This window comes from Myotis nattereri (assembly GCF_964212035.1).
Source record: "Myotis nattereri genome assembly, chromosome: X".
Taxonomy (NCBI): Eukaryota; Metazoa; Chordata; class Mammalia; order Chiroptera; family Vespertilionidae; genus Myotis; species Myotis nattereri.
The window spans coordinates 5,250,281-5,272,908 of record NC_138078.1 but is presented as its reverse complement, the minus strand read 5'-3'; the positions used below and the strand labels follow the sequence as shown (position 1 = coordinate 5,272,908).

General features: G+C 46.7%; 1 protein-coding gene across 1 annotated transcript in view; it reads right to left on the bottom strand.

Annotated features, from left to right (window-relative positions):
* The window catches only part of FRMPD4 (FERM and PDZ domain containing 4), a 535,991-nt gene that overhangs the window by 5,873 nt on the left and 507,490 nt on the right, over positions 1-22,628 (bottom strand). The window contains exons 10-15 of the mRNA XM_081080933.1: positions 17,116-17,252; positions 13,372-13,498; positions 9,996-10,085; positions 9,013-9,195; positions 6,537-6,675; positions 249-1,313 (exon numbers count right to left, since the gene is read on the bottom strand). Of these exons, the coding sequence (XP_080937059.1) occupies positions 249-1,313; positions 6,537-6,675; positions 9,013-9,195; positions 9,996-10,085; positions 13,372-13,498; positions 17,116-17,252 (1,741 nt within the window). The remainder of the gene's footprint in view (positions 1-248; positions 1,314-6,536; positions 6,676-9,012; positions 9,196-9,995; positions 10,086-13,371; positions 13,499-17,115; positions 17,253-22,628) is intronic.

The window sequence follows — 22,628 nt, the reverse complement described above, 5'->3', positions numbered from 1 at the left end:
ATGTTCCAGAAATGGGGGGGCGTGGGGGGGGGAGGGAACGTGCCACATGTATTTTATTTTATTTTTTTTTTAAAAAAAGGCAAAGAAACCACATACACAAAAAAGCCATGATGGGATGCCCGCACATGTATGAAATGGGACATGCGTGAGATGGACAACAGCACACACGGGGCTCCGAGGGCAAATGGCTGGATGGGATGCGTGATGAGGAGCTTATCAGTGAATGAACGTAACGATCGTGAAAGAACCTGAATTGTTACTGGTCTGCTGTTCCTCTGACACGGACAGAGCTCCCAGAGCTCCCAGCGGGGAGACGGCGGGCTTAGGCAGTCCCTTGTCGCACGTCCCCTCGGCGCTGGTGGGCACCGCGTCGATGAGGGACACGGGGATCTCGTCGTTTTGCAGGCCGCCGCCCGGCTCCTTGCCGTCGAGGAAGGAGGCGGCCTGGCTCTGAGAGTCCTCCTCGTCCGAACTATCTCGAAAGCCAGGCGGCGGGGCGGCGATGGCCATGTTCAAGGACCTCAGCAAGAAGTCGTCCTCGTTGTCATCCCCTTCCGGAGGCGGCAGGGACGTGAGGTCGATGATGTCGTCGCTTGAGCCAGACAGGTTGAGGAGGGCCGGCTGGTTCATCTCGCCCACCATGAGGTCCTCCTCACAGCTCACCTCGTCCTCGTCCTCCGCATCGTCGGTGTTTTCCGCGTAGCAAATGTCATGGAGAAGGGGCTCCTCGATGCCCGGGGTGGCCTCAAAGCTCTTCACGTCGCCGATGTTCGCATACACGGAATTTTCCCCAAACGGGATGTTCTCCGCGTCGGGGGCGAGGTCCAGGCTCTTCATGTCGTTGGCACTTCTCATGTACAGATTCGCCTGCTTCTCCAGCAGCTCCGGATTCTCGTCCAAGAGTCTGTCGTAGCTGAGAGCTGGGGGACTGCTCCCCTCGTCCATGGCGAGATCTCCAAAAATGAAGGACACTTTGGCTCCTCTCGGAGATTCCTGTGCTTTCTTGAGAGTTTCTGGGCCTGAGAAGGTCAACAGAGACCGCGGAGCGAGGCTTCTGTAGTCGGCCTCACACGGGGCGTCTCCCGGCTGCGCCAGCTGAGGGTTGAGGTCATCAGGATTATAGGTGTTGGCTATGTACACGTGCCGGTGGTCTTTTGGACACGAGGTGCCATCCGTAATCTCCACCGTCTTCTGTTTGGAATCTATATATGTTATCTGGGCTTCTTGCTCCCCTTCGCCAATAAACGTGGTCATTTGGGGTATACAGTTCCAATCAGGGCCAAGGATGTTAAGTTTTCCTTTATTTTCAGTTCCTGAGGAGAAAGAATCATGCAAAGACACATTACAGTGCTGTCTGGTTTCTGGGGGCCTCGTCTCTGTTTTGTTGTTGTTTTTTAAAATATCTTTTTATTGATTTCAGCGAGGGAGGGAGAGGGAGAGAGAGAGGTATAAACATCAATGATGGGAGAGAATCATTGATTGGCTGCCTCTTGCACATTCCCAACTGGGGATCAAGTCTGCAACCCGGGCATGTGCCCCGACCGGGAATCGAACCTCCTGGTTCATAGGTCGATGCTCAACCACTGAGCCATGCCCGCTGGGCTGTTTCTTAATTGAATGGCTTGTTACATCACTTTTATAAAAACAGGGTTACTGAGCTTTCCAAATATGGCAGTGGTGGATTTAGGCCTCAGGTGTAAGGATTTCTTGGTTAGGAGAATTGACCTTAACAGAATTGGTATTGCATAAATTATCATTGCTATTTGATAAAAATATACCAGTACCATCTGAGAGTAGGGAACTATAACTTCATTCCATCTGGCTCTTTATTTTATTATTGAAAGACCTCATGCCCATCTGTGAAGGTGAATAGAAAACATGCCTTTCAAATCCTTAAAGGTGGCAAGCCAATAGGCTGTTATTCCACATGGATTGTCCTTTACTTTGTAAAGCGAGATCTAACGTTACCCACTTTGTAGAGGAAGATGTGGGCCTTTTTCCTCATTGAGTTAAGAGAAAGTCAAGAATCCACATACTTCTACCATGTATCTTAGAAGATATTGTAATGATCATGCAAAATAAAATATATCAATAAAATATAATGTAATAATAAATATTGGAATGATAGTACAAAAGCCTCTCTTCAGCTCTTTTATATCCTAGTGGCTCTTTATATATCCATATGAATGTTAGTAACCGTGCCTGTACGCACATGCGCATACGGTGCCGAAGGTGGAGCACACAGAGGTAATGTACTTCTCTCTGCTATTTCCAAGCACAGTTAATACTTTGACTAATTTCAATTTTTATTTGTGTCATGAGAACTTTCTGAAGACTTATTTGATGGCCTGCATGAATTAAAACAGCAAAATCCTAATTTAAAAACTATTGTTTTGTTTGCCCTTCAAGGGTCTTTCTTTTTAAAAAAATTTTTTTTATTGATTTCAGAGAGGAAAAGAAAGAGAGAGATAGAAACATCAATGATGAGAGAGAATCATGGATCAGCTGCCTCCTGCAAACCCCACACTGGGGATCAAGTCTGCAACCCAGGCATGTGCCCTGACCGGGAATTGAACCATGACCTCCTGGTTCATAGATTGATGCTCAACCACTGAGCCACGCCAGCTGGAATTCAAGGGTCTTTCTATAGGGATTTTGCGGTGGAGATTTTGTTCTTATATTTAACAAGATGGGCCAGTGTGTTACTATCAATACTGCTTTGTGGATTGTTTCATGAATGACAACCTACATTATGACTGGCTGTGTGTGCGCACACACACACACACACATGCACATGTGTGTCAGGGGTATGGATTATCAGGGGAGCTAAAGTGGTTCAGCAAAGTTGTGATGGCTTTAAGCCAGAGTCCAGCCAACTCTTTTCTGTAAGGGGAGGGCCGGATCGTAAATACTTTAGGTTTTTCGGACCAACTGCTCAGCTGAGCAACTACTCAACCCTGTTGTAACATGAAAGCAGCCAGGGATCATTCATAAACAAATGGATGTAGTGGGCTGATGGTGGCCGCAAAACGTATGTCCATTCTGTGAATGTGACCTTATTTGGAAAAAGAGTCTTTGTAGATGTAATTATATTAAGCATCGCGAGATGAGATCATCCTCAACTATTGTAAGGGCACTAAATCCAATGGCAAGTGTCCTCATGAGAGGAAAGCAGAGGGAGATGTGGACCCCAGAGAGACAAGGGGAGGGCCATGTGATGTGACGACAGAGGCAGATATCGGAGCTACACAGCCACAAGGAATGCGACACCCATGAGAAGTGGGAAGAGGTGAGAGAAGTTTCTCCCCTAGCACCCTTGGTGGGAGCGTGGCCCTGCCAACAGCTGGATTTTGAACCTCTAGCTGCCAAAACTGTAAGAGATTAGTTTCTCTTATGTGACACCGAAAGTTTGACCTACTTGGTTACAGAGCCCTAAGAAACTGATCCAATGTGCATGGCTGAGTGCCAATAAAACTTTATTTACAAGAACAAGATTTGGCACATGGGCCATAGCTTGTCAACTCCTGAATTAAACCAACAAGAAAACTAAACAGGTCAGCAGGCTAAAACCAAGGCAATTGGAGTATGTCATTTCTCTCTCTCTCTCTCTCTCTCTCTCTCTCTCTCTCTCTCTCTCTCTCTCTCTCTCTCTCATGCGCATGCTCTCTGCTTCTCAATTTCTCCCTGAGAGTGGAGAGAGGTACTTGCAACACGTGCCCTCACCCTCATTCTCACTGTAGAACTGGGAGAAATTACTGAAAGGCTGAAATTCCACCCTTTCCCCGTGGTGCTAATACTTTCTGCAACTAAGTTTTTGCCTCTTGAAATTTCATTAAACATTACATTGTGAGTCACTAGAGCAGGGGTGGGCAAACTCTTTGACTCGAGGGCCACAATGGGTTCTTAAACTGGACCGGAGGGCCGGAACGAAAGCATGGATGGAGTGTTTGTGTGAACTAATATAAATTCAAAGTAAACATCATTACATAAAAGGGTACGGTCTTTTTTTTTTTTTTAGTTTTATTCATTTCAAACGGGCCGGATCCGGCCCCAGGGCCATAGTTTGCCCACGGCTGCACTAGAAAGTGGGCAGAACCCAGGCCCTTACGACTGTAGCCAGTCTTAGAGTGGTCTGTCTGCTCTTCATGCACCTGCAAAAGGTTATATTTTCAAGATAAACTTTAAGATTTGAAAATACAAAGCCCCAAAACTGGTTTTCAAATGTTAAAGGATCGTGTTAAGTTGCTGAACTGCTCTTCGGAATTTCAAAGGTTGGCATTAAATTGCTCTAAATCTCCTAGTCAGTGGAAACACGTGGTCAGAAAAATGTTCCCCACCAAACCCAACAATGCTCACCACCGCCGTTTCGTTCCCTCTCTATTTATTTCTAATCGTCTGTGTCTCTCGGGGTCTTTCCTTGTCTTATGTCTGTCTTCCATTCCTTTCTGTGTTTCTGTGACTTTCATTCTGAACTTTTTCCATCTGTTTTTTTTTTCCCACTGCCAATTATTAGTAGAGGCACTGAGCATTGTTTTAGGGATGGTACATAAGATTTCTTTTTTTTCTAGTTCTTACCTTGAAAGCTGGGTTTTAAATCCCAATTCTACAAATGCAAAAACCCAAATTATCACATGATCTCACTCATGTGGAATCCAATGAACAAACTAAACTTATGAAGAAAATAGATCCAGAAACATGGAATCGTGGAACAGGCTGTCGGATCTCAGAGGGAAGGTGGGGGAGGGTGGGTGGGTGGTAAGAGATCAACCAAAGACCTTGTATGCATATATGCATGGCCCATGGACATAGCCGAAAGGGCGGTGAAGGCCTGGGGTGGGGGGACAATAAGGGGTTAATAGGGAGAAAGGGGACAGATGTAATACTTTCAACAATGAAGATTAAAAACACACAAATAAATAAATAAATAAATAAAAATTTTAAAAAACACAGGATTTCAAGGTGGGGCTGGATTAAATCTAGTCTCAAGTCCAAGTTGCTTTGGGCAGCCTTGTCCATCTCTTTCTCGCCCTCTGGTTCCCCTGATCCTGTGACTGGCATGGCTGCCATCTAACCAGCCATCATCACATACCTGCATGCGAGTCTGTGTGTGCGTGTTTACACATCACAATACATTTCTGGAGGAATCATTTATGGTTCATTGAAGATGGAATTTGTTCTTAAGAATTTCCCTGTCTTCCACAGAAGCCCTGTTAGGGACCCAATCAGACTATTACGAAATGCAATTAGTCATTGTTCACGGGTCAGGAGATTTGGCTCGAAGAGTTGTGTCTGTCCATCAGCCACACTTACTGAGCGTCCCCTGGAGACGGAGGAAATGTCAAACACTGAAGCAAACAGTTTCCAAGAAAACGGAAACCACCCGCCTTCGGAGAACCTGCCAATGTCACGGTTGCAGCCCTCCTTGTCCTCACTCTGGGTTTATTTCGTCCTGTCAAGTGGCGGGATTGAAGTATTTGATATGCTGGTGATCTCCAAGCTCCCAATACAGAGCTAAAGCCCCAAATCCAAGTCCTGGGCGATACCCAAGTCACCCTGTTGGGAGAGATCCCAGATTCTGGAGCTAAGTCGGATGCCTGAGGAGGGTCCCAGGCGTCTGGTCCTAGAGCACCTCAAGGAGGGACAAGGCCTAAAGTGGGGGCTCCCCCTTCCTACGGGGCATCCTATTGTTAGTTCTCTGCATGTTGACTCCTTGGAGAGGGAGCCATTAAAACCCAGCCATACAGACTGACGCTCACTCCCATCACAGTAATCAAATCCCTGCTTTTGGAGCATATACCCCCGCATTTCCCAGTGACATGTAAAATGTGATGCTGAAATCAACATTGTCAGAGAAAAAAATTAGGCCATATAAGATGGACTTGAAGGCTCTTGTGTTAAATCTGGATATTAGATTTTATGCATATGATTTTCACTTTTCCAGAAAGATCCTGCCCGGCCACTGTGGCTCAGTGGTTGAGCGTCGACCCAGGAACCAAGAGGTCACCAGTTTGATTCCCAATCAGGGCACGAGCCCGGGTTGCGGGCTCGATCCCCAGTGGGGATGTGTGCAGGAGGCACCTGATCGATGATGTTCTTCTCTCATCAATGTTTCTCTCTCTCTACCCCTCTCCCCTCCTCTCTGTAATAATCAATAAAGACATATATCCTATATAATAAAAGGGTAATATGCAAATCGACCAAACGGCAGAACAACCAGTCGCTATGATGCGCACTGACCACCAGGGGGCAGACGCTCAATGCAGGAGCGCCCCTCAGCCAGAAGCCGGGCTGATGGCTGGCGAGCGCAGCGGCGGTGGTGAGAGCCTCTCCCGCCTCCGTGGCAGCGCTAAGGCTGTCCGCCTGGCAGCTTAGGCCCACTCCCCGTCAGTCGGACATCCCCCAAGGGCTCCCGGACGGCGAATGTCATGCACCGGGCCTCTAGTATATGTATATATATATAAAAAAAAGATCCTTATTGTTTTGGTGAAATGGGTGGGAAGGGGAGTCACCGCTTCGTGAGTTTAGGGAGAGAATACCTGTTTCTTGGGTTCCCGCATTTTTCTTGTTGGCCATGTTAAAGATGGACCTCCTGGAATCCACAAGTAGCCGGTAGTATCCAGCTGTTAAGCAGGCCAAGTTCATGGCGTCTGATGATTCCATCAGCAGCGTGATGGGCTACACAAAAGAGAACGACGTGGTTAAAGCCACCTCTCCTGGCTCTCTTCCCTCAGGTGACAGCGACTGCATTTGTGCATAGGAAATGTAAACAATAAAAAGTCATTGAGCAACCGTTTCATCGGAAAAACAGAAATGTGGGGGAAAGGTCAGGCGTAACAGAGAGCCTTACTGAGAAACAGGTAAGTGGCATCATTTTAAGACCTAGACATTTTGAATCTTTTCCAAGTCCATAAAGAAAATAACATTGGTTTTGTTCCCAAACAGTTAACATTTTAAAAAAAGTGATAGTTAAGGAGTTTGTTAGCCGATCGGAACCCACAATCTGAAAAATCATAGGAAGTGAAGTTTGGGTTCAGGATGAAAATTAGTGTTGAAGAGAAGTAAAAATGAAGTGGAAATTACTGCTAAGATGGAACAAAAAGTGTCAAATAGATCCAGAAAGAGGCTGCTTCTAAGAGAAACCGTCAATTAACAGGAGGTCAAAGTAGAGATGAGAAAAGGCCTTGCTAAAAAATAAAACTTTCTGGAACCAGTGAGGTCATTATTTCCTGGTACATGGATCTTTGGGTAGTGAACAATGAAAATCCATCCTGCATATCAGATATTTACATGACGATTCATAACAGTAGCAACATGACAGTGATGAAGTAGCAACGACAATAGTTTTATGGTTGGCGGTCACCACAACATGAGGAACTGTATGAAAGGGTCGCGGCATGAGGAAGGTTGAGAACCACTGGACTATAGGGAAGGAAATGTTCAATTTAAGCAACTATTCCCATTGAGTTAGGAAGGGTAGAGGGGCTGGCGTGCTCTTGCTGAGAGACAAAGCAAGAGGGAAATAAGAGAACAACAAACAAGCAGACACCCAGGTAGACAGAGAAATAGCGAGATGATAGGCCTCTTGCTTTCGCTCCCACTGGTGGAATCTTAACTTCCCACCCAAAGCCGCTCTACTGGTTACTGAACTGCCTTTTCCTCCCATTTCAACTGAGGTCTCCTCTCAAGCCACCCCACAATTATTTATAGGGGCAGGAAACCATGGATAGGGTCTCGCCACCCACTTCTGTTTGGGACAGATTATCCCTAGTTAGCAGGTCTGTGATGACTGCATCCAATTCATCCTTTTCCCATGATGAGCTATTGTTTTCAGCATCTTTGATCATAGACCCGGCAGGCATTCCAAGTCTACTCTTGTACATTGAAGACAAAGAGAGTCCCTGGGGTTAGCCCATGAAATCCCATGGGCCATGGCCAACATGGCAGAGCTGCACATTCTCTCTCTTTTTTTTAATATATTTTATTGATTTTTTTACAGAGCGGAAGAGAGAGGAATAGAGAGAAACATCGATGAGAGAAACATCAATCACCCGCCTCCTGCACACTTCCTACTGGGGATGTGCCCGCAACCAAGGTACATGCCCTTGACCGGAATCGAACCTGGGACCCTTGAGTCTGCAAGCTGACACTCTATCCACTGAGCCAAACCGGTCAGGGCTCGAGGTCATCTCTTCCTGCTGCAGAGCACTGATGCTGTCCAATCTGCTGTGTAGAAACCCTTTCCCATATTCTCAGTTCCTCTTAATCCGCTCTGCCCATGCCACCATGGTGGGAGTGGGTCACCCCTGCCTGTTCTCAGAGCACTTCCGGTTGACAGTGTTTGCTTTGTGGAGTCACTGCCTCTCTTCCGGTCAGTGCCTCTTCTCCATACAAACACTGGGTACATCAACAATGCCCAATCCAACGACTCATCCATTATTGGGACAAGAAGGTGGGGCCAAGGGGCCTCGATCACTTCCTAACAACTTCTGTTTGGGGAGGAAAGCTTTACCCCTTGAGGACGATCTCAGATTGTTGTTTTAAATGGAATGACTATGACATTCATAGGAATCAGGACCCATTGCTCTAGTATAAAAAGACAGACAAACTAAAATGCTCAGCTTTTCCAAAAGCATAAACACAGGGGACCAGATCTAACGCAAGGGAGTGGGAGTTCTAATCAGAGTTGGGGAAAATCTCCCTGTCTATACAAGACGCATACATTCTAAAAAGTTAGAAGCGAAAAATCTCTCCCACTCTCTCTGACTCATGCATTCCGGAGCTGAAAGGACCTTAGAAATGAACTTGCTTGCTCTCTTACATAGACAAGAAGAAACCGAGCCGAGGGAAGAAGAGCGACTTGTCCCTGTGAGTTGGGTGGTTTTTTTTCTGTACCACATCGCATCTTTGATGCTCTGGACACATGGACATTCTACATGCTTAGTAAGTAGCAGCAGCCGTAGCACAAATGGGCTGCTCCAATCAAGGCCATGTGCCAACATCCGGCCGACTTACCTTCACGTCCAGCACATGGAGCTCCACCCTCACCAAGCTCTCCTCTTCGGTAAACATCTCGATCCTGTTCACATGGCTGAAGTCAGCTAAGAGAGCCACCAGGTTGGTTTTGGTGTTTATGACGTGGCTTATGCCATATCGGGGCCCCACCAGGAGGGTCACTTCCGAGCGCTTCTCTGCCTGCTGAGAAAGGGACATTGACAAAATATAAAAATCCTAGACTTCTAAGACCCGAGAGAATGTGTTTATAAAACTGCATTTCCTTTTTTAATAGATTTTTATGGATTTCAGAGAGGAAGGGTGAGGGAGAGAGCGAGAGAAACATCAATGATGAGACAGAATCATGGATCTGTTGCCTCTTACACGCCCCACACTGTGGATGGAGCCCACAACCCGGGCCTGTGCCCTGACTGGGAATCGAACCCTGATCTCCTGGTTCATAGGTTGATGCTCAACCCCTGAGCCATGCTGGCTGGGAAAAACTCCATTTTCTTTAGAAAGCATTTCTAGGTTTTATTGTACTAAGTCACCCAATTAGAAGAACCAGATATATGACTGCATTGAGGCTCTGATAAATTAAGAATAATGTAGAAAGTCAATGTTGCCATAGCATGTACATTCATAATCATGAGAGGTTTTTAGAAATGAGAAATTTTTTTTATGTGAAAGCAACTTTTGGCCCAATGACTGAAAGGAGGGCCATGGTCAGAGTACAACACTTCTGGGTTTTCCCACTCCTTTTCCCAGGGCACGCTGCAGTGTCGTGTCTGGTTTAACATTTCTTCCCACAGTTCAGACTGTGGTGCAGTGAATTAGAAACAAAGGCTGGCAAGTATTCACAGCTGACTTGTTTCTGTCATCAAGAGCAACTCATTCAAGACAGCCCGTGCAGTGACATTTCCAGGTCTCCATGATTTTCCAGAAAAAGCAAAACAAAAAACAAAACAAAAAAAGAAAGAAAAGTAAAGAAAGAAAGAACTTACCACTAGTGTTGCCTTGAACACACGGCCCCCATACAGACGAAGGTCACTGAGGAACTTGAGATAATGGACCTTGGCTTGCAGGGCAGAGAGCTGTGGGGAGAGAAGAGACATCAGGTGTGAACTCCATTGGGTGTGACTCCATTCCTGCCGGAGACCAGCTGAAAACCAGGGCAAATCAGATGACTGCCAACAGGCGCATGTGACAAGGACTCGTCATGAAAAATGAAATAAAATCGCTCTGTATTTGGCTTCCTGATGAAGGGCGGTGGCAGGACATTTGGATTAAATTTGTTTTATTTTGGGGAAACGTATGGGGGACTCATAAGTACAGGTGCGCTGGGCCAGGCACTCAGCAAAGTGAGAACAAGCCCTGGTCGGTTTGGCTCAGTGGACAGAGCATTGACCTGTGGACTAAAGGGTCCCAGTTTCGATTCCAGTCAAGGGGACATGCCCAGGTTGCGGGCTTGATCCCCAATGGGGAGGGTGCAGGAGGCAGCCAATCAATGATTCTGTCTCATCATTGATGTTTCTATCTCTCCCTCTTCCTTCCTCTCGGAAATTAATTAAAAAACATTTTTTTAAAAAAGTGAGAACAAGATGATAAGCTGTTCCACTGAAACAGCTACTCATAAGGAGGTTTCAAAAGGCGAGTGATGTCTCCAATTGCAATCAGGGACAAAGGCAGTTGTCCATTCTCCCACCCACAGGAGACCTGCCTGTATGCGGTTTGAGGGAGCGGTTTTGAATACACACCTGACATCTATCTAAAGCCTTTAAACAGGCTCTACACGCCCAGGTCAAGTTTCTCACAGTCTTTGCAAGTTTTTAGGGGAAAATGAACTTCCTGAGCATTGTGAGAGTGCTGGAACTTGCTCTCTAAGTCCCTGTTTCATTCATTCGACTCCGGGAATCTATTGAGGTTCATGAATGATTCACAAATGAAATTTTATCCAGATGAAATTTATCTTCAGAAAGACTTAAATATGTAGATTCCCATGTCATAAAAAAGTACTTGATTAAAATAAACAGTCCATGGTTCATACTGAACGTGCCAGGAATGTTTGTTGGGGGCGAGATTTCCAACAAGCGTAGACCCTCAGTAGCAGTGACTGTTTTCAATCGGAGGTGATTTGCCAACTCATTGGTTAACTCACCTAAGCGCACTACCCTTTATGTAACTGGCATTCAGGACTGTTCATCCATCCTATTTCTTTTAAAAACCCCAAGCAATTTGCAAATCAATTCGAAAGCAAACCACTCACTCTTGGCTAGAAGGAATGACCTTTATAGACAGATCAATCTTACAGCAGGCATCCAAATTAAAAAACCAGTGGGCCAGGCTTGAGAAAAACCCCTATCAAGTTAGTCAAAAGAAATGAGCTTTGGGCAAATCAGATCTGAAATTTTAAAAATCTTGATCTGTGATGTCCTGCTACATTTCGATGAGCTGAATGGTTCCAGGAACCGGAAGTAAGTTGAAGGGGCGGATAGTATGTTGAATCGGATTATTTGTTTAAAAAAGCCATGGGGTGTGGGGAGAAAGGGGTCCTAATATGAGGTGACAGGAGAAGATGTGACTTTGGGTGGTGGGCACATGATGCTCTATACAGATTTTGTAACTTAGTAATCCACACATGAAACCTGTATGTTCGTGTTGACTAACGTCACCCCAATATAATTGAATAAAAACAAGTGGCAACTTGGTATAAAGAAAATGAGTACAATGGTCCCCCCCTTATCTGTAAGACATATATTTCAAAGCCCCCAGTGGATGCCCGAAACCTTTGACAGTACCGAACCCTATATATACTATGCTCTTTCCTATACATACATATCTATACTGAGTGGCCAGATTATTATGACCACCCCATCAGTACAATGAAGTGAATTAGTTATGCAAATAATAATAATAATAATTATAATAAAACCTTGAGAGTATTTGCTTAGGAAGTTTTCAATATTCAGTATTTTTGGAAGTGTCAGTGAAGTACTGATGGGGTGGTCATAATAATCTGGCCACTCAGTATAATTTATAAAGTAGGCACACTGAGAGATTAACAGCAATAACTAATAACAAAATAGAACAATGATAAAAATTAAAATAAAATTAAAAAAGCCACAGGGTGAGGAGGGAATAGCAATAAGCAAGTAAAAATGACTCAAGATCAGATCCTAAGACCAAAGAATTGCCCATATAAAGAGTGATTTGTATTGGCATCTCCCGAGTTCCTATGGCCAATGTCAACAGGAAAATGCCCTTGGGTTGGTGGGCTTCTTCCAGTTTCACAGGACCAGTATTTTCAAGGCCTTTCTCTCCCTGGTTCCTGAAACCCTGCGCTTTGTATTACCTATAAACACAGCTCTTTATTCTGACCAATAGTATATTTTTAAATATCCTTTGTTTCTCCTACTTGATAATAAAAAAGATTGTAATTCGAACGATGGTGAACACAGAAATCATTTCATTGTCCTTCCAAAAGTCAGGTCTCATTCACTGGTTGTCAGCGTGGGGTGAGTCTGTGCCCCAGGACACATGTCCGGTGGCGTCTTTGTTTGTCACAATTGAGGGGGTGGGTGCTACTGGCCTCTCACAGGTAGAGGCCAGGGATGCTGTGAAACATCCCACAGTGCGCAGGACAGCCACAGCCCCAACAAAGAATAATCTGGTCCCCATGGTCAGGGGTACTGATGTAGGGAACCCTGGTTTAGTTAACATGGCATCCGGCCTGCAGGGACCCGTGTTGGCTGCTGCACCCTTGAGCTAGTCTGAGTGGAAAGCAAGAGCATATGGAAATGTACAATTTTCTTGCAAGTCTAGCCTCTAACCCAGCGGTTCTCAACCTGTGGGTCACGACCCCTTTGGCGGTCGAACGACCCTTTCACAGAGGTCGCCTAAGACCGTCCTGCAGATCAGATATTTACATGACGATTCCTAACAGTAGCAACATGACAGTTATGAAGTAGCAATGACAATCATTTTATGGTTGGGGGTCACCACAACATGAGGAACTGTATTAAAGGGCCAGAAGGTTGAGAACCACTGCTCTAACCAGAGGTCATGCCAGGTTCTCCTTCGGGCCCATGTGAACAACAATCTCCCCCTCTCCCCCCCACCCCCCCACCCCCCCACCCCCCCACCCCCATATAATACAAGCCTATCGCTTGGAAGAAAGAAATAGGTTTCCATAAAAATACTTATTTTTCATTAGTTTTAGGAACATGTTAATGGTTAAAACTAAAAAGGTTAGAATGTTTCTGCTTCTGAAAATACGGGGCTAAGTCTTTTATTCACGGGCTAATTTTAAACGTTTTAAAAAAAATGCACGCAAGCCTCTCTCTTGAAAATCCATTTTCTATTAAGATGCAAATGTGATACCTTTTTGCCGGGTGGTACCAAGTTTTGATTTGCTTTGACAAGGTGTGAAAGTGCCTTCTTTATGTTCTTCTCTTTCATGCTTTGCAGCACAGCCGAGGGAAGGAACGTCTCTAATCCCCACTCTTTTCTGCAATGAAGAGCATGGCTTTAATTTCACATCCTTCTGATGGGGAGTTAGCGAAGACAAAATGGTGCTCTGCTGTTTGTTGGAACAAACGAAGTCTTGGCAAGACAGGGAAAGGAGATGAGTCCCCAGTTCGGGAAGCAACTTCTAATTTACACTCAGGAAACACTATTTGATCTTTCGTACCCATGTTTGCATTTTTAAAAGAAACACATCGATCACTCTCCAGAGAGAGCAAAGAGGCATTTGGGATTTATGGACACTGCAGAGTCTCCATCTAAACCACCCCCGAGGCTCTTCAAGTTCACACATATCTGAGCTGGTATTTCCGACACCAATGTCTCCCCATCCCTTGTTTATTCTCGTTCTCACCTCTCCCTGTCTGCCCACATTCTGTCTCTCTTCTCTGAAAAGGACGGACGCAACTCCTTCATCATACCCTAGCCATGCCTCCCTCTCCATCTCCCTTGTTCATGGCTGTTTCCCTGGAGACACGGCGAGTTCATGTCTACCGAACTCCTTCCATCAACATCTCTGGCTTGGGGCGGAAATGAAGAGGAATGACGCTGGTGTGGAGTCAGGGTGGGGTTCATGACCCTTAAGTTCGTCTGGTATGATGGGAAAGTACAAACATCTCATAGGTATGGATATATTAGGAAACAGACAAACAAATTGGACTGGGTTAATAGTTTGTTTTTTTTAACCAAGAAGTCATTTCCCTATGACTACTACCCTATGCTAAGGTTCCTTATTTTGAATTTTAGGAACTATCCTGGTTGATCATGTGCCCAACCAGTGTCTTCTGAATTATGTGGAGAACTTGAGAAGGTGCCGGCTATCTCTCCTGCTCTAGATCCTCTTTGAAGAAGGGTAGGAAAACCTCCTCCTCCCACTTCACCATTAACCTTCATCTTCACCTGCTCAGATGGTGTTTTTCATAATCACCATTTCCTCCCTCCTCCTCCTCCTCAGCTTGTACTTATTATTTTAAAAAAATATATATAATAATAAAAGGGTAATATGCTAATTAGACCGGAAAACCTTCCAGACGAAGCCAGGGCTGCTAGGGAAGCCCGGGTCCCGGGTGCAGAGGGAAGCTGATGCCAGCAGCTGGGGAAAGGAAGGCCTACTCTTGCACAAATTTCATGCTCCAGGCCTCTAGTATATATATATATTTATTGATTTCAGAGAGGAAGGGAAAGAGAGATAGAAACATCAATGATGATAGGGAGTCATTGATTGGCTGCCTTCTGCACACTCCACACTGGGGGTGGGGGATCGAGCCTGTAACCCAGCCATGTGTCCTGAGCGGGAATCGAACCCTGAACTCCTACTTTATAGGTTGACACTCAACCACTGAGCCACACCAGCTGGGCTGTACTTATTATCTTTACCCATCATTTGGCAGTCCTTAGGGGCTACCTTATAACTCTACTTGTATTATTATTTTAAGTCATTACTTTTCATATCTTTATGTCTTGTCTTTATGATCAGATCACAGGTTGATGGATGATTAAAATTATAATTCATACTTTCTACTTTCTACTGTCCCAGCGTGAATACAATATAAAATGCTCAATGAATATTTGTTGGGTGTATGAATAATTAATGAGAACATTATCTCGTAGATGCTACAAGATTCTCAGTCAAGTTAGTTATCTCTGGAAATGTTTGACTACCATGTTCAACCTGGGAAAATGTGGGTCCAGAGAGTACGGACAGAAATACATTTCGGATATCTAAAATTCATCTCAATTGGTGCAGGCCACCCTTCCAACTGGGAGCCATTTTCATCCGTGCCCAACAACTTCAGAAAGGGGAGTGGGTGAGGGTCTGAATGTGTCCATCTGAGTGCGAGACCTCTATAGGAGTGACTCTCTCAGGCTACAGTCATAGCGCATTTGGTAAGAGAGAGAGAGAGAAAGCATCTGTGAAAAGGAGTGGCCAGGACTGGAAGAGGTTCTCATGCTGCACATAACAATTTCTCTGTAGGTATTGGAGGAGAACTGAGTTGTAAGAACAGTGGCGATGGAGTCAGTAGAAGAAGGCTGTCTTCCTACCCTTCTTTTTTTTTTAATGTATTTTTATTGATTTCAGAGAGGAAGGGAGAGGGAGGGAGAGATAGAACCATTAGTGATGAGAGAGAATCATTGACTGGCTGCCTCCTGCATGCCCCACACTGGGGATGGAGCCTGCAACCCGGGCATGTGCCCTGATCAGCAATCGAACCCTGACCTCCTGGTTCACAGGTCGATGCTCAACCACTGAGCCACGCTGGCTGGCTGTCTTCCTACCCTTCTTTAGAGGATCTAGAGCAGAAGAAATAGCCAGCACCTTCTCAAGTTCTTCCCCTAATTTAGAAGACACTGGTTGGGTACATGATCAACCAAGATAGATTCCCTAAAATTCAACACAAGCTCACAGGCCTGTGGAGAAGAAGCCACAGTGCCCCCTGGGGGTCACCCTGGCACTATGGGATTCAGAATGGCTTTTAGGCAGCCCCTGGGACCAGAAGCTGGGATTGCAATGAGCCTGTACATTTGTTGGAGGAAGAGATGGAGGGAACATTAAGGCTTTTAGTGTCAGATGGAGGTGTAGCTTCAGCCCTGCCAAGAACTTTGAAATATGTGTGTTCCTTTGTCTTAGCATCAGAGCTGCCAGGATTAAGAAGGTATGGCTGCTTTAGGGTATGAATCACTCACCAATGGGGAGCGTGCACGCATGTCAAACTCGCGGCCAGCGGGCCACATGCCTTGTTTATTAGCATGTCAAACATGTGGCCCGCCAGCCGCGAGTTTGACATGCTTGGACTGTGCAGACTGGGTGACGGAGGGTTCTCTTTTTCAAGGACGACCCTTAAACAGACTCATCAACCAAAGGCGACACAAGCTGCCATTTCTAAGGAGAGGGGTTCTTCTCTGGTCAAAGCGGTGGCACACTGATGCTGTAAGTGGGTACTCGGCAAGACAGGCAAACACGGATTCATGGTCCTGTCGCATCCTTCCCCGCTCTGTCACAGTTCATTACTGCAAACACCACCCTTCCCGACTGCGACTTAGGACATAGCTATTCGTGCCGCATTCTGACCATCTAAAATGACCTCGCCTGTGCAGATCGCTCTCTAAACACAGGTGCTTCGAATGATCACACAAACTATAGTGCAACGTGGACTCTTCCTGCCTGGGTTCGAATCCCACCCTCTCTAGCCTGTGTGACTGGGGCAAAATGAGTTCACCCTTCTGTGCCTCGGTTTGCTCCTCTAGAAAATGGAGTGAACACCTTTCTTATCTCACAGGGATGCTGTGAGAATTAAGCAGCTTAACGCCGGAAAAGTGACGAGACCAAAGTTTGCTTGGAACCAAGTCTGTGTAGGAGTTTAGAAATGTGTTTCATTTTCAACCTGACCCTCATTTTAACCGCAATTCTCCAAATGTATATTATGTAAGAAATGGATCTCTTCCACCCCAAATGAACCTGCCAGTCGTATATTTCTCCCATGTTTAATCAATGGTCTGCCACAACCAAGATCCAGTTTGGAAATAGACATAGGTCAAACATGCACTTGACCGTTAAGGGGGGCAGCAACTTCGTCTCCGAAATGAATCCCAGGAAACACTTACTCGATGTATTTGAGAGAGATTTTCTGCGTTTGCTTGGTGGTCACGGTTGCGATGTACATTTGCAAGGCCGCCAGCCGCAGGGCTATGTCGTATTTCAGCTCCGGCCCAAATCGCTCCTGTACGACATCGTTACAACTCTGCAGAGAGACCAGCAGGGGGCGCAGCTCATCAAAGAATGGGCCCAGGCACTGCCTGGCTGGAACAGGTGACCACATCCCCCCTCACTTCAGAGGCAAGGAGGCTAAATGTGGAAACATCTCCCCCGAGCTGCTTGCAACAGTCAATATTGAATCGCGCTCACAAACAGACAGACCACGCAAAATATTTACCATCCATCGACAAGCGAGCTGCTATTTCAATATTTAGCTTTTTGTAGAAAGAATTAGGAATTCAGGTATGGAATTGCCAAACACAGGTGCTGCAATTGAACACACGAAGCCCTGCGGGCATGGTGGTGTCTGGAGTTAGGCTGCTGGGCTGGGGATCCGGGCTTCCAATCCCCTCCCTCCGCCTCACCGGGGCATGACACTGGGAAAGGGCCTGGTTCTGTGCCTCAGTTTCCCCTTCTGTAAACTGGGGTTGATACTGCTCCCTGTTCACAGGGTTGTTGTGAGGGCGACATGAGTCAGCATGTAAAGCCCTGGCAACTCTCCCTGGTAAAGTGAAAGCGCTCATACGTGCTAACAGCCGTCACCGCCACCTTCCTCTTTGTCATCATCTAGAGCAGCTTCGGGAGGCGGCATGAGCCAGGCGATGAGGGGCGGCATCCTGGCTTGGCCCGGGACCACCTGTGCGTGTAACTTGGACCCGTTCGCTTTCTCCCGCAGCCTCAGCGTGCTCCTCTGTGACATGGGCATTCACAGCAACCACCTCCTGTAGTGGTGGCGGCTCAGATGGGATGCAAAGAAAGTGCTTTATCACAGCGCACCGTGCATTTGGGAAAGGGGAGCTAGTCAAACCTTCAGTTCAGCCCTAGCCGGTTTGGCTCAGTGGCTAGAGCAGCCGTGGGCAAACAAATGCTGTCGCAGGTGTCTGCTACAGATTGTCTAGCCCAGCCGTGGGCAAACTACGGCCCGCAGGCCGGATCCGGCCCTTTGAAATGAATAAAACTATTGAAAAAAAGAGACTGTACCCTTTTATGTAATGATGTTTACTTTGAATTTATATTAGTTCACACAAATACTCTAGCCATGCTTTTGTTCAGGCCCTCCGGTCCAGTTTAAGAACCCATTGTGGCGACATCCTCCTCCCTCATCAGGAGCAAAGGACCAACCGCATGTTTCCGGCAACTTGGCCTTAACCTCCATTCTGCACGTGCGTGTCCTTGTTTTTGTTCTGGCTTCGGGCTAGAGGGGTGGGCAAACTTTTGACTCGAGGGCCACAATGGGTTCTTAAACTGGACCGGAGGGCCGGAACAAAAGCATGGATGGAGTGTTTGTGTGAACTAATATAAATTCAAAGTAAACATCATCACATAAAAGGGTACGGTCTATTTTTTTTTAGTTTTATTCATTTCAAATGGGCTGGATCTGGCCCGCGGGCCGTAGTTTGCCCACGGCTGGGCTAGACAATCTGTAGCAGACACCTGCGTCAGCATTTGTTTGCCTCCTTTCCAAACCTACCGATTTCACTAAATGGGAACATGTGTGTGTGTGTCCCCACCCCCCTGTGTGGTTCCTCACAGTGTTTACTTTAACATCCTCGTCTGTGTGCACTGGCACCAACAATGCACTTCCCACCCCTGTGCTCTGGGTGTGTGCCCCTCCCCCCCTTCACCAAGAGTGACGTCATTCCCTCCCCTTGCCTCCCTAACATTTGCTCCCCTTTAGGATCTGACACCGTCAGGGGTGCAGGGGAAGTGGGTCTGACTCGAGGCGGGCATGTCACGTGAGAGCACTAGAGCATCTGCTAGTCTTGGGTTGATGAATTCTTTCCAAGCGCCCAGAGCTGTCCATAACGGAGCAGCATGGGCCTGGGGGCCCAGAGCGGGTCATTTTAGAGTCCCATCGGGATGAGGGGGAGGGAGCCCCCCAGCGCAGTGCCAGGCCGTAAAGGGCACGCGACTCGGCTTTGTGATGCAGCACTTTTCCCCACGGCTGCTATCACCCAATGGCCTGGAAACAGGATTTTAGCATCGGATTCAGAGACAAGAGCTCCAGGTTCGAGCCTAGGCTCTGTCAACTATTCATCAAATGACCTTGGACGTGACATTTCGTCTCTCTTAAGTCTCGGTTTTCATATATGAAAAATGGGCTAAAACAGCTAAGTCAAGGCTCGCTGCTATACTTGTAAGGATGTTTCATCAAATGTCATGTGCCTTACAAAGGTGAGTCATCACTCTTGCTTCTAAGAGTTGTGACTGGAACTGTGTTTCCCATCACTGTTATGCTGTGCGTGTCTCCTGTATTTAAAAGGGACTTCTGGGTGAATTTCTTATCAAGGTGATTAGCCACTTAATTACATTATACATAATGTGATTACATCTAATTCGTTCCGACTACTCCTGGAGAATTCATGTGAAGTCTGACTTATATATTTGGGTACTAATCATGCTTTTATGACCCTCAACTCCTTTCCTTAAAATACAGTTACACAAGCAAATGGGGGGCATTCTTCCTAATAGAGACTCCAGTTTAGTCCTACAGGAAGTTCATTTACAATGAACAGCTAGATGTTTAAAAGGAACCGGATCCCGCTCGTGTTGAAAAACACATCGTAGCCTCAGGTACTACCTTGTTTACTAACTGGCGGAACGATCTTTTTCTTAATGGATAGGGGACGGCTACATGTGAGCGTGGCTCATTACACCTATGAATGAGAACAGTCTGGATTGTTAAGATTTACGCTATTACAGACGCTGAAGTCTCGGCCAAACCTCAGGTCCCATCAATGACCAGGTGATTAATATTATCACCATTGAAACCCGTTTTCATTGCCAGGGTCCGTAGTCAATGGCTACTGTCCTCATTAGAGGCCCGCTAGGCTGAGTCCATTTTTGTCTCTCTCTTTTTTTTTAATAAATATATTTTTATTGATTTCAGGGGGGAAGGGAGAGGGAGAGATAGAAACATCAATGATGAGAGAGATCATTGATTGGCTGCCTCCTGCATGCCCCATATTGGGGATCGAGCCCACAACCCGGGCATGTGCCCTTGACTGGACTCGAACCCGGGACCCTTCAGTCCGCAGGCCGATGCTCTATCCACTGAGCCAAACCGGCTAGGGCCATTTTTGTCTTGGTAATGTGATATATATTGCTTCTGCTTACGCTTTTGTTTTCTAGACTAATTTTATTGCATCTTTTTAGCACCTTCGAATCAACACGGGCCCACAGCACCATCTGCGCAGCCACTGACCGCCGCGAGGCGGAAGCTATTTTAGACACACCGCACATGGTGTGCTGCGAGGCCTTTGGAAGCAGGGGGTCTGAGTCCAAGAAATTCCCATTTCCTGTTCTCAGTGGAAGAGAGAAAAGGTGATGATGGCAGCTTCGTTTCGATCTCTGTCACTTGCCCCACGTGGCTACCCACAACCCCCATGGGCTGCCCGTTGAAGGGGTCGCTAATCCACCACCCGTGCAACACCCAGGGTCTTGGGAAGGTCTATTCCGGGGGCAAGATCCCTGGACAGGTTTCTTGTTCTCAGGACAATCCCGGGGTATAAAAGATGGGTCTTGCCCTAACCGGTGTGGCTCAGTGGACAGAGCGTCGGCCTGCGGACTGAAGGGTCCCAGGTTCGATTCCGGTCAAGGGCATGTACCTGGGTTGCGGGCACATCCCCAGTGGGGAGTGTGCAGGAGGCAGCTGATCGATGTTTCTCTCTCATCGATGTTTCTAACTCTCTATCCCTCTCCCTTCCTCTCTGTAAAAAATCAGTAAAATATATTTTTAAATAAATAAATGAATAAATAAAAGATGGGTCTTCTGTTCATCCTCACCCGAGGGTATTTTTTAAAATATATTTTATTGATTTTTACAGAGAGGAAGGGAGAGGGATAGAGAGTTAGAAACATCAATGAGAGAGAAACATCGATCAGCTGCCTCCTCCACACCTCCTACTGGGGATGTGCCCGCAACCACAGTACGTGCCCTTGACCGGAACCGAACCTGGGACCCTTCAGTCCGCAGGCCGACGCTCTATCCACTGAGCCAAACCAGTTAGGGCCCGAGGATATTTTTTTACCATTGATTTTTAGGGAGAGTGGAAGGGTGGGGGAGAGACACAGAGAGAGAGAGAGGAACATCGATGTGAGAGAGACACATGGATTGGTTGTCTCCCACACATGCCCTGACTGGGGCCAGGGATCGAGCCTGCAAACAAGATATGTGCCCTTGACCAGAATCGAACCCGGGACCCTTGGGTCTGCAGGCCACGCTCTAACCGCTGAGAAAACCGGCGGGGGCAGATGTGTCTTTTGAATAAGATGTGTCTTTCTCTGTGGAGTGCGTTCCATTTGGGCAAACACACCTTCTGCAGAGCCATGCATAGCAGCGCTCCTGGCTCCCCTCCCCAGGACAACTGCAACCGTGTTTCACACACTCAATGGGATTTTGATGTTTAAAACGGAAGCCGAGCAAAAGGGCTTTACAGCATCATCATGTTGCCCTAACCGGTTTGGCACAGTGGACAGAGCGTCGGCCTGCAGACTGAAGGGTCCCGGGTTCGATTCTGGTCAAGAGCATGTACCTTGGTTGCAGGCATATCCCCAGTAGGAGGTGTGCAGGAGGCAGCTGATCGATGTTTCTAACTCTCTGTCCCTCTCCCTTCCTGTCTGTAAAAAAATCAATAAAATATATTTTAAAGCATCATCGTGTTAACAGGATGAGGGCAGAATTGGTGAGAACGGCAACCCAATGGATCACACTGCCTGGCCAGGCCCTGCCCAGCACCCGTAACTATCTCTTTGCAACTAACACGCTAAAAAACATCGCGCCAGGTCTGGGCTGCCGAGGCAAAGCGCTGGTTGGTTCTCAGCAGGAATGGGGGGGAAGACGCAGTAACAGACCAGCTGTCAATCAGGCTGTTTCATGCGGGTTCCCTGGCCTGTTGGGGAACAAGGGCCATTGTTGAGAGGTCCGGGTGACTAAAGTCCAACATTTAAAAAACCCAAGTCGCGCCCTGCCAGTGTGGCTCAGTGGTTGAGCGTCGACCTATGAACCAGGAGGTCAGGGTTCGATTCCCAGTCAGGGCACAGGCCCGGGCTGCAGGCTTGATCCCCAGTGTGGGACGTGCAGGAAGCAGCTGATCCATGATTCACTATCATCATGGATGTTTCTGTCTCGCTCTCCCTCTCCCTTCCTCTCTGAAATCAATACAAATATATTTTTTAAAAATTAAAACACAACAACCCAAGTCATGACAGTTTCACTGTTTTGGGTCAAAACCGATGTAAAGTCCACTCACATTTCTTTACTTGATAAACAGGGTTTACTGACCCTGATCCTGGGGACTCGGGGTGCCTCCCTGAGCACCAGTCCTCCTGCTGAGCTGTAAGGACCACACTTTCTTCCAAA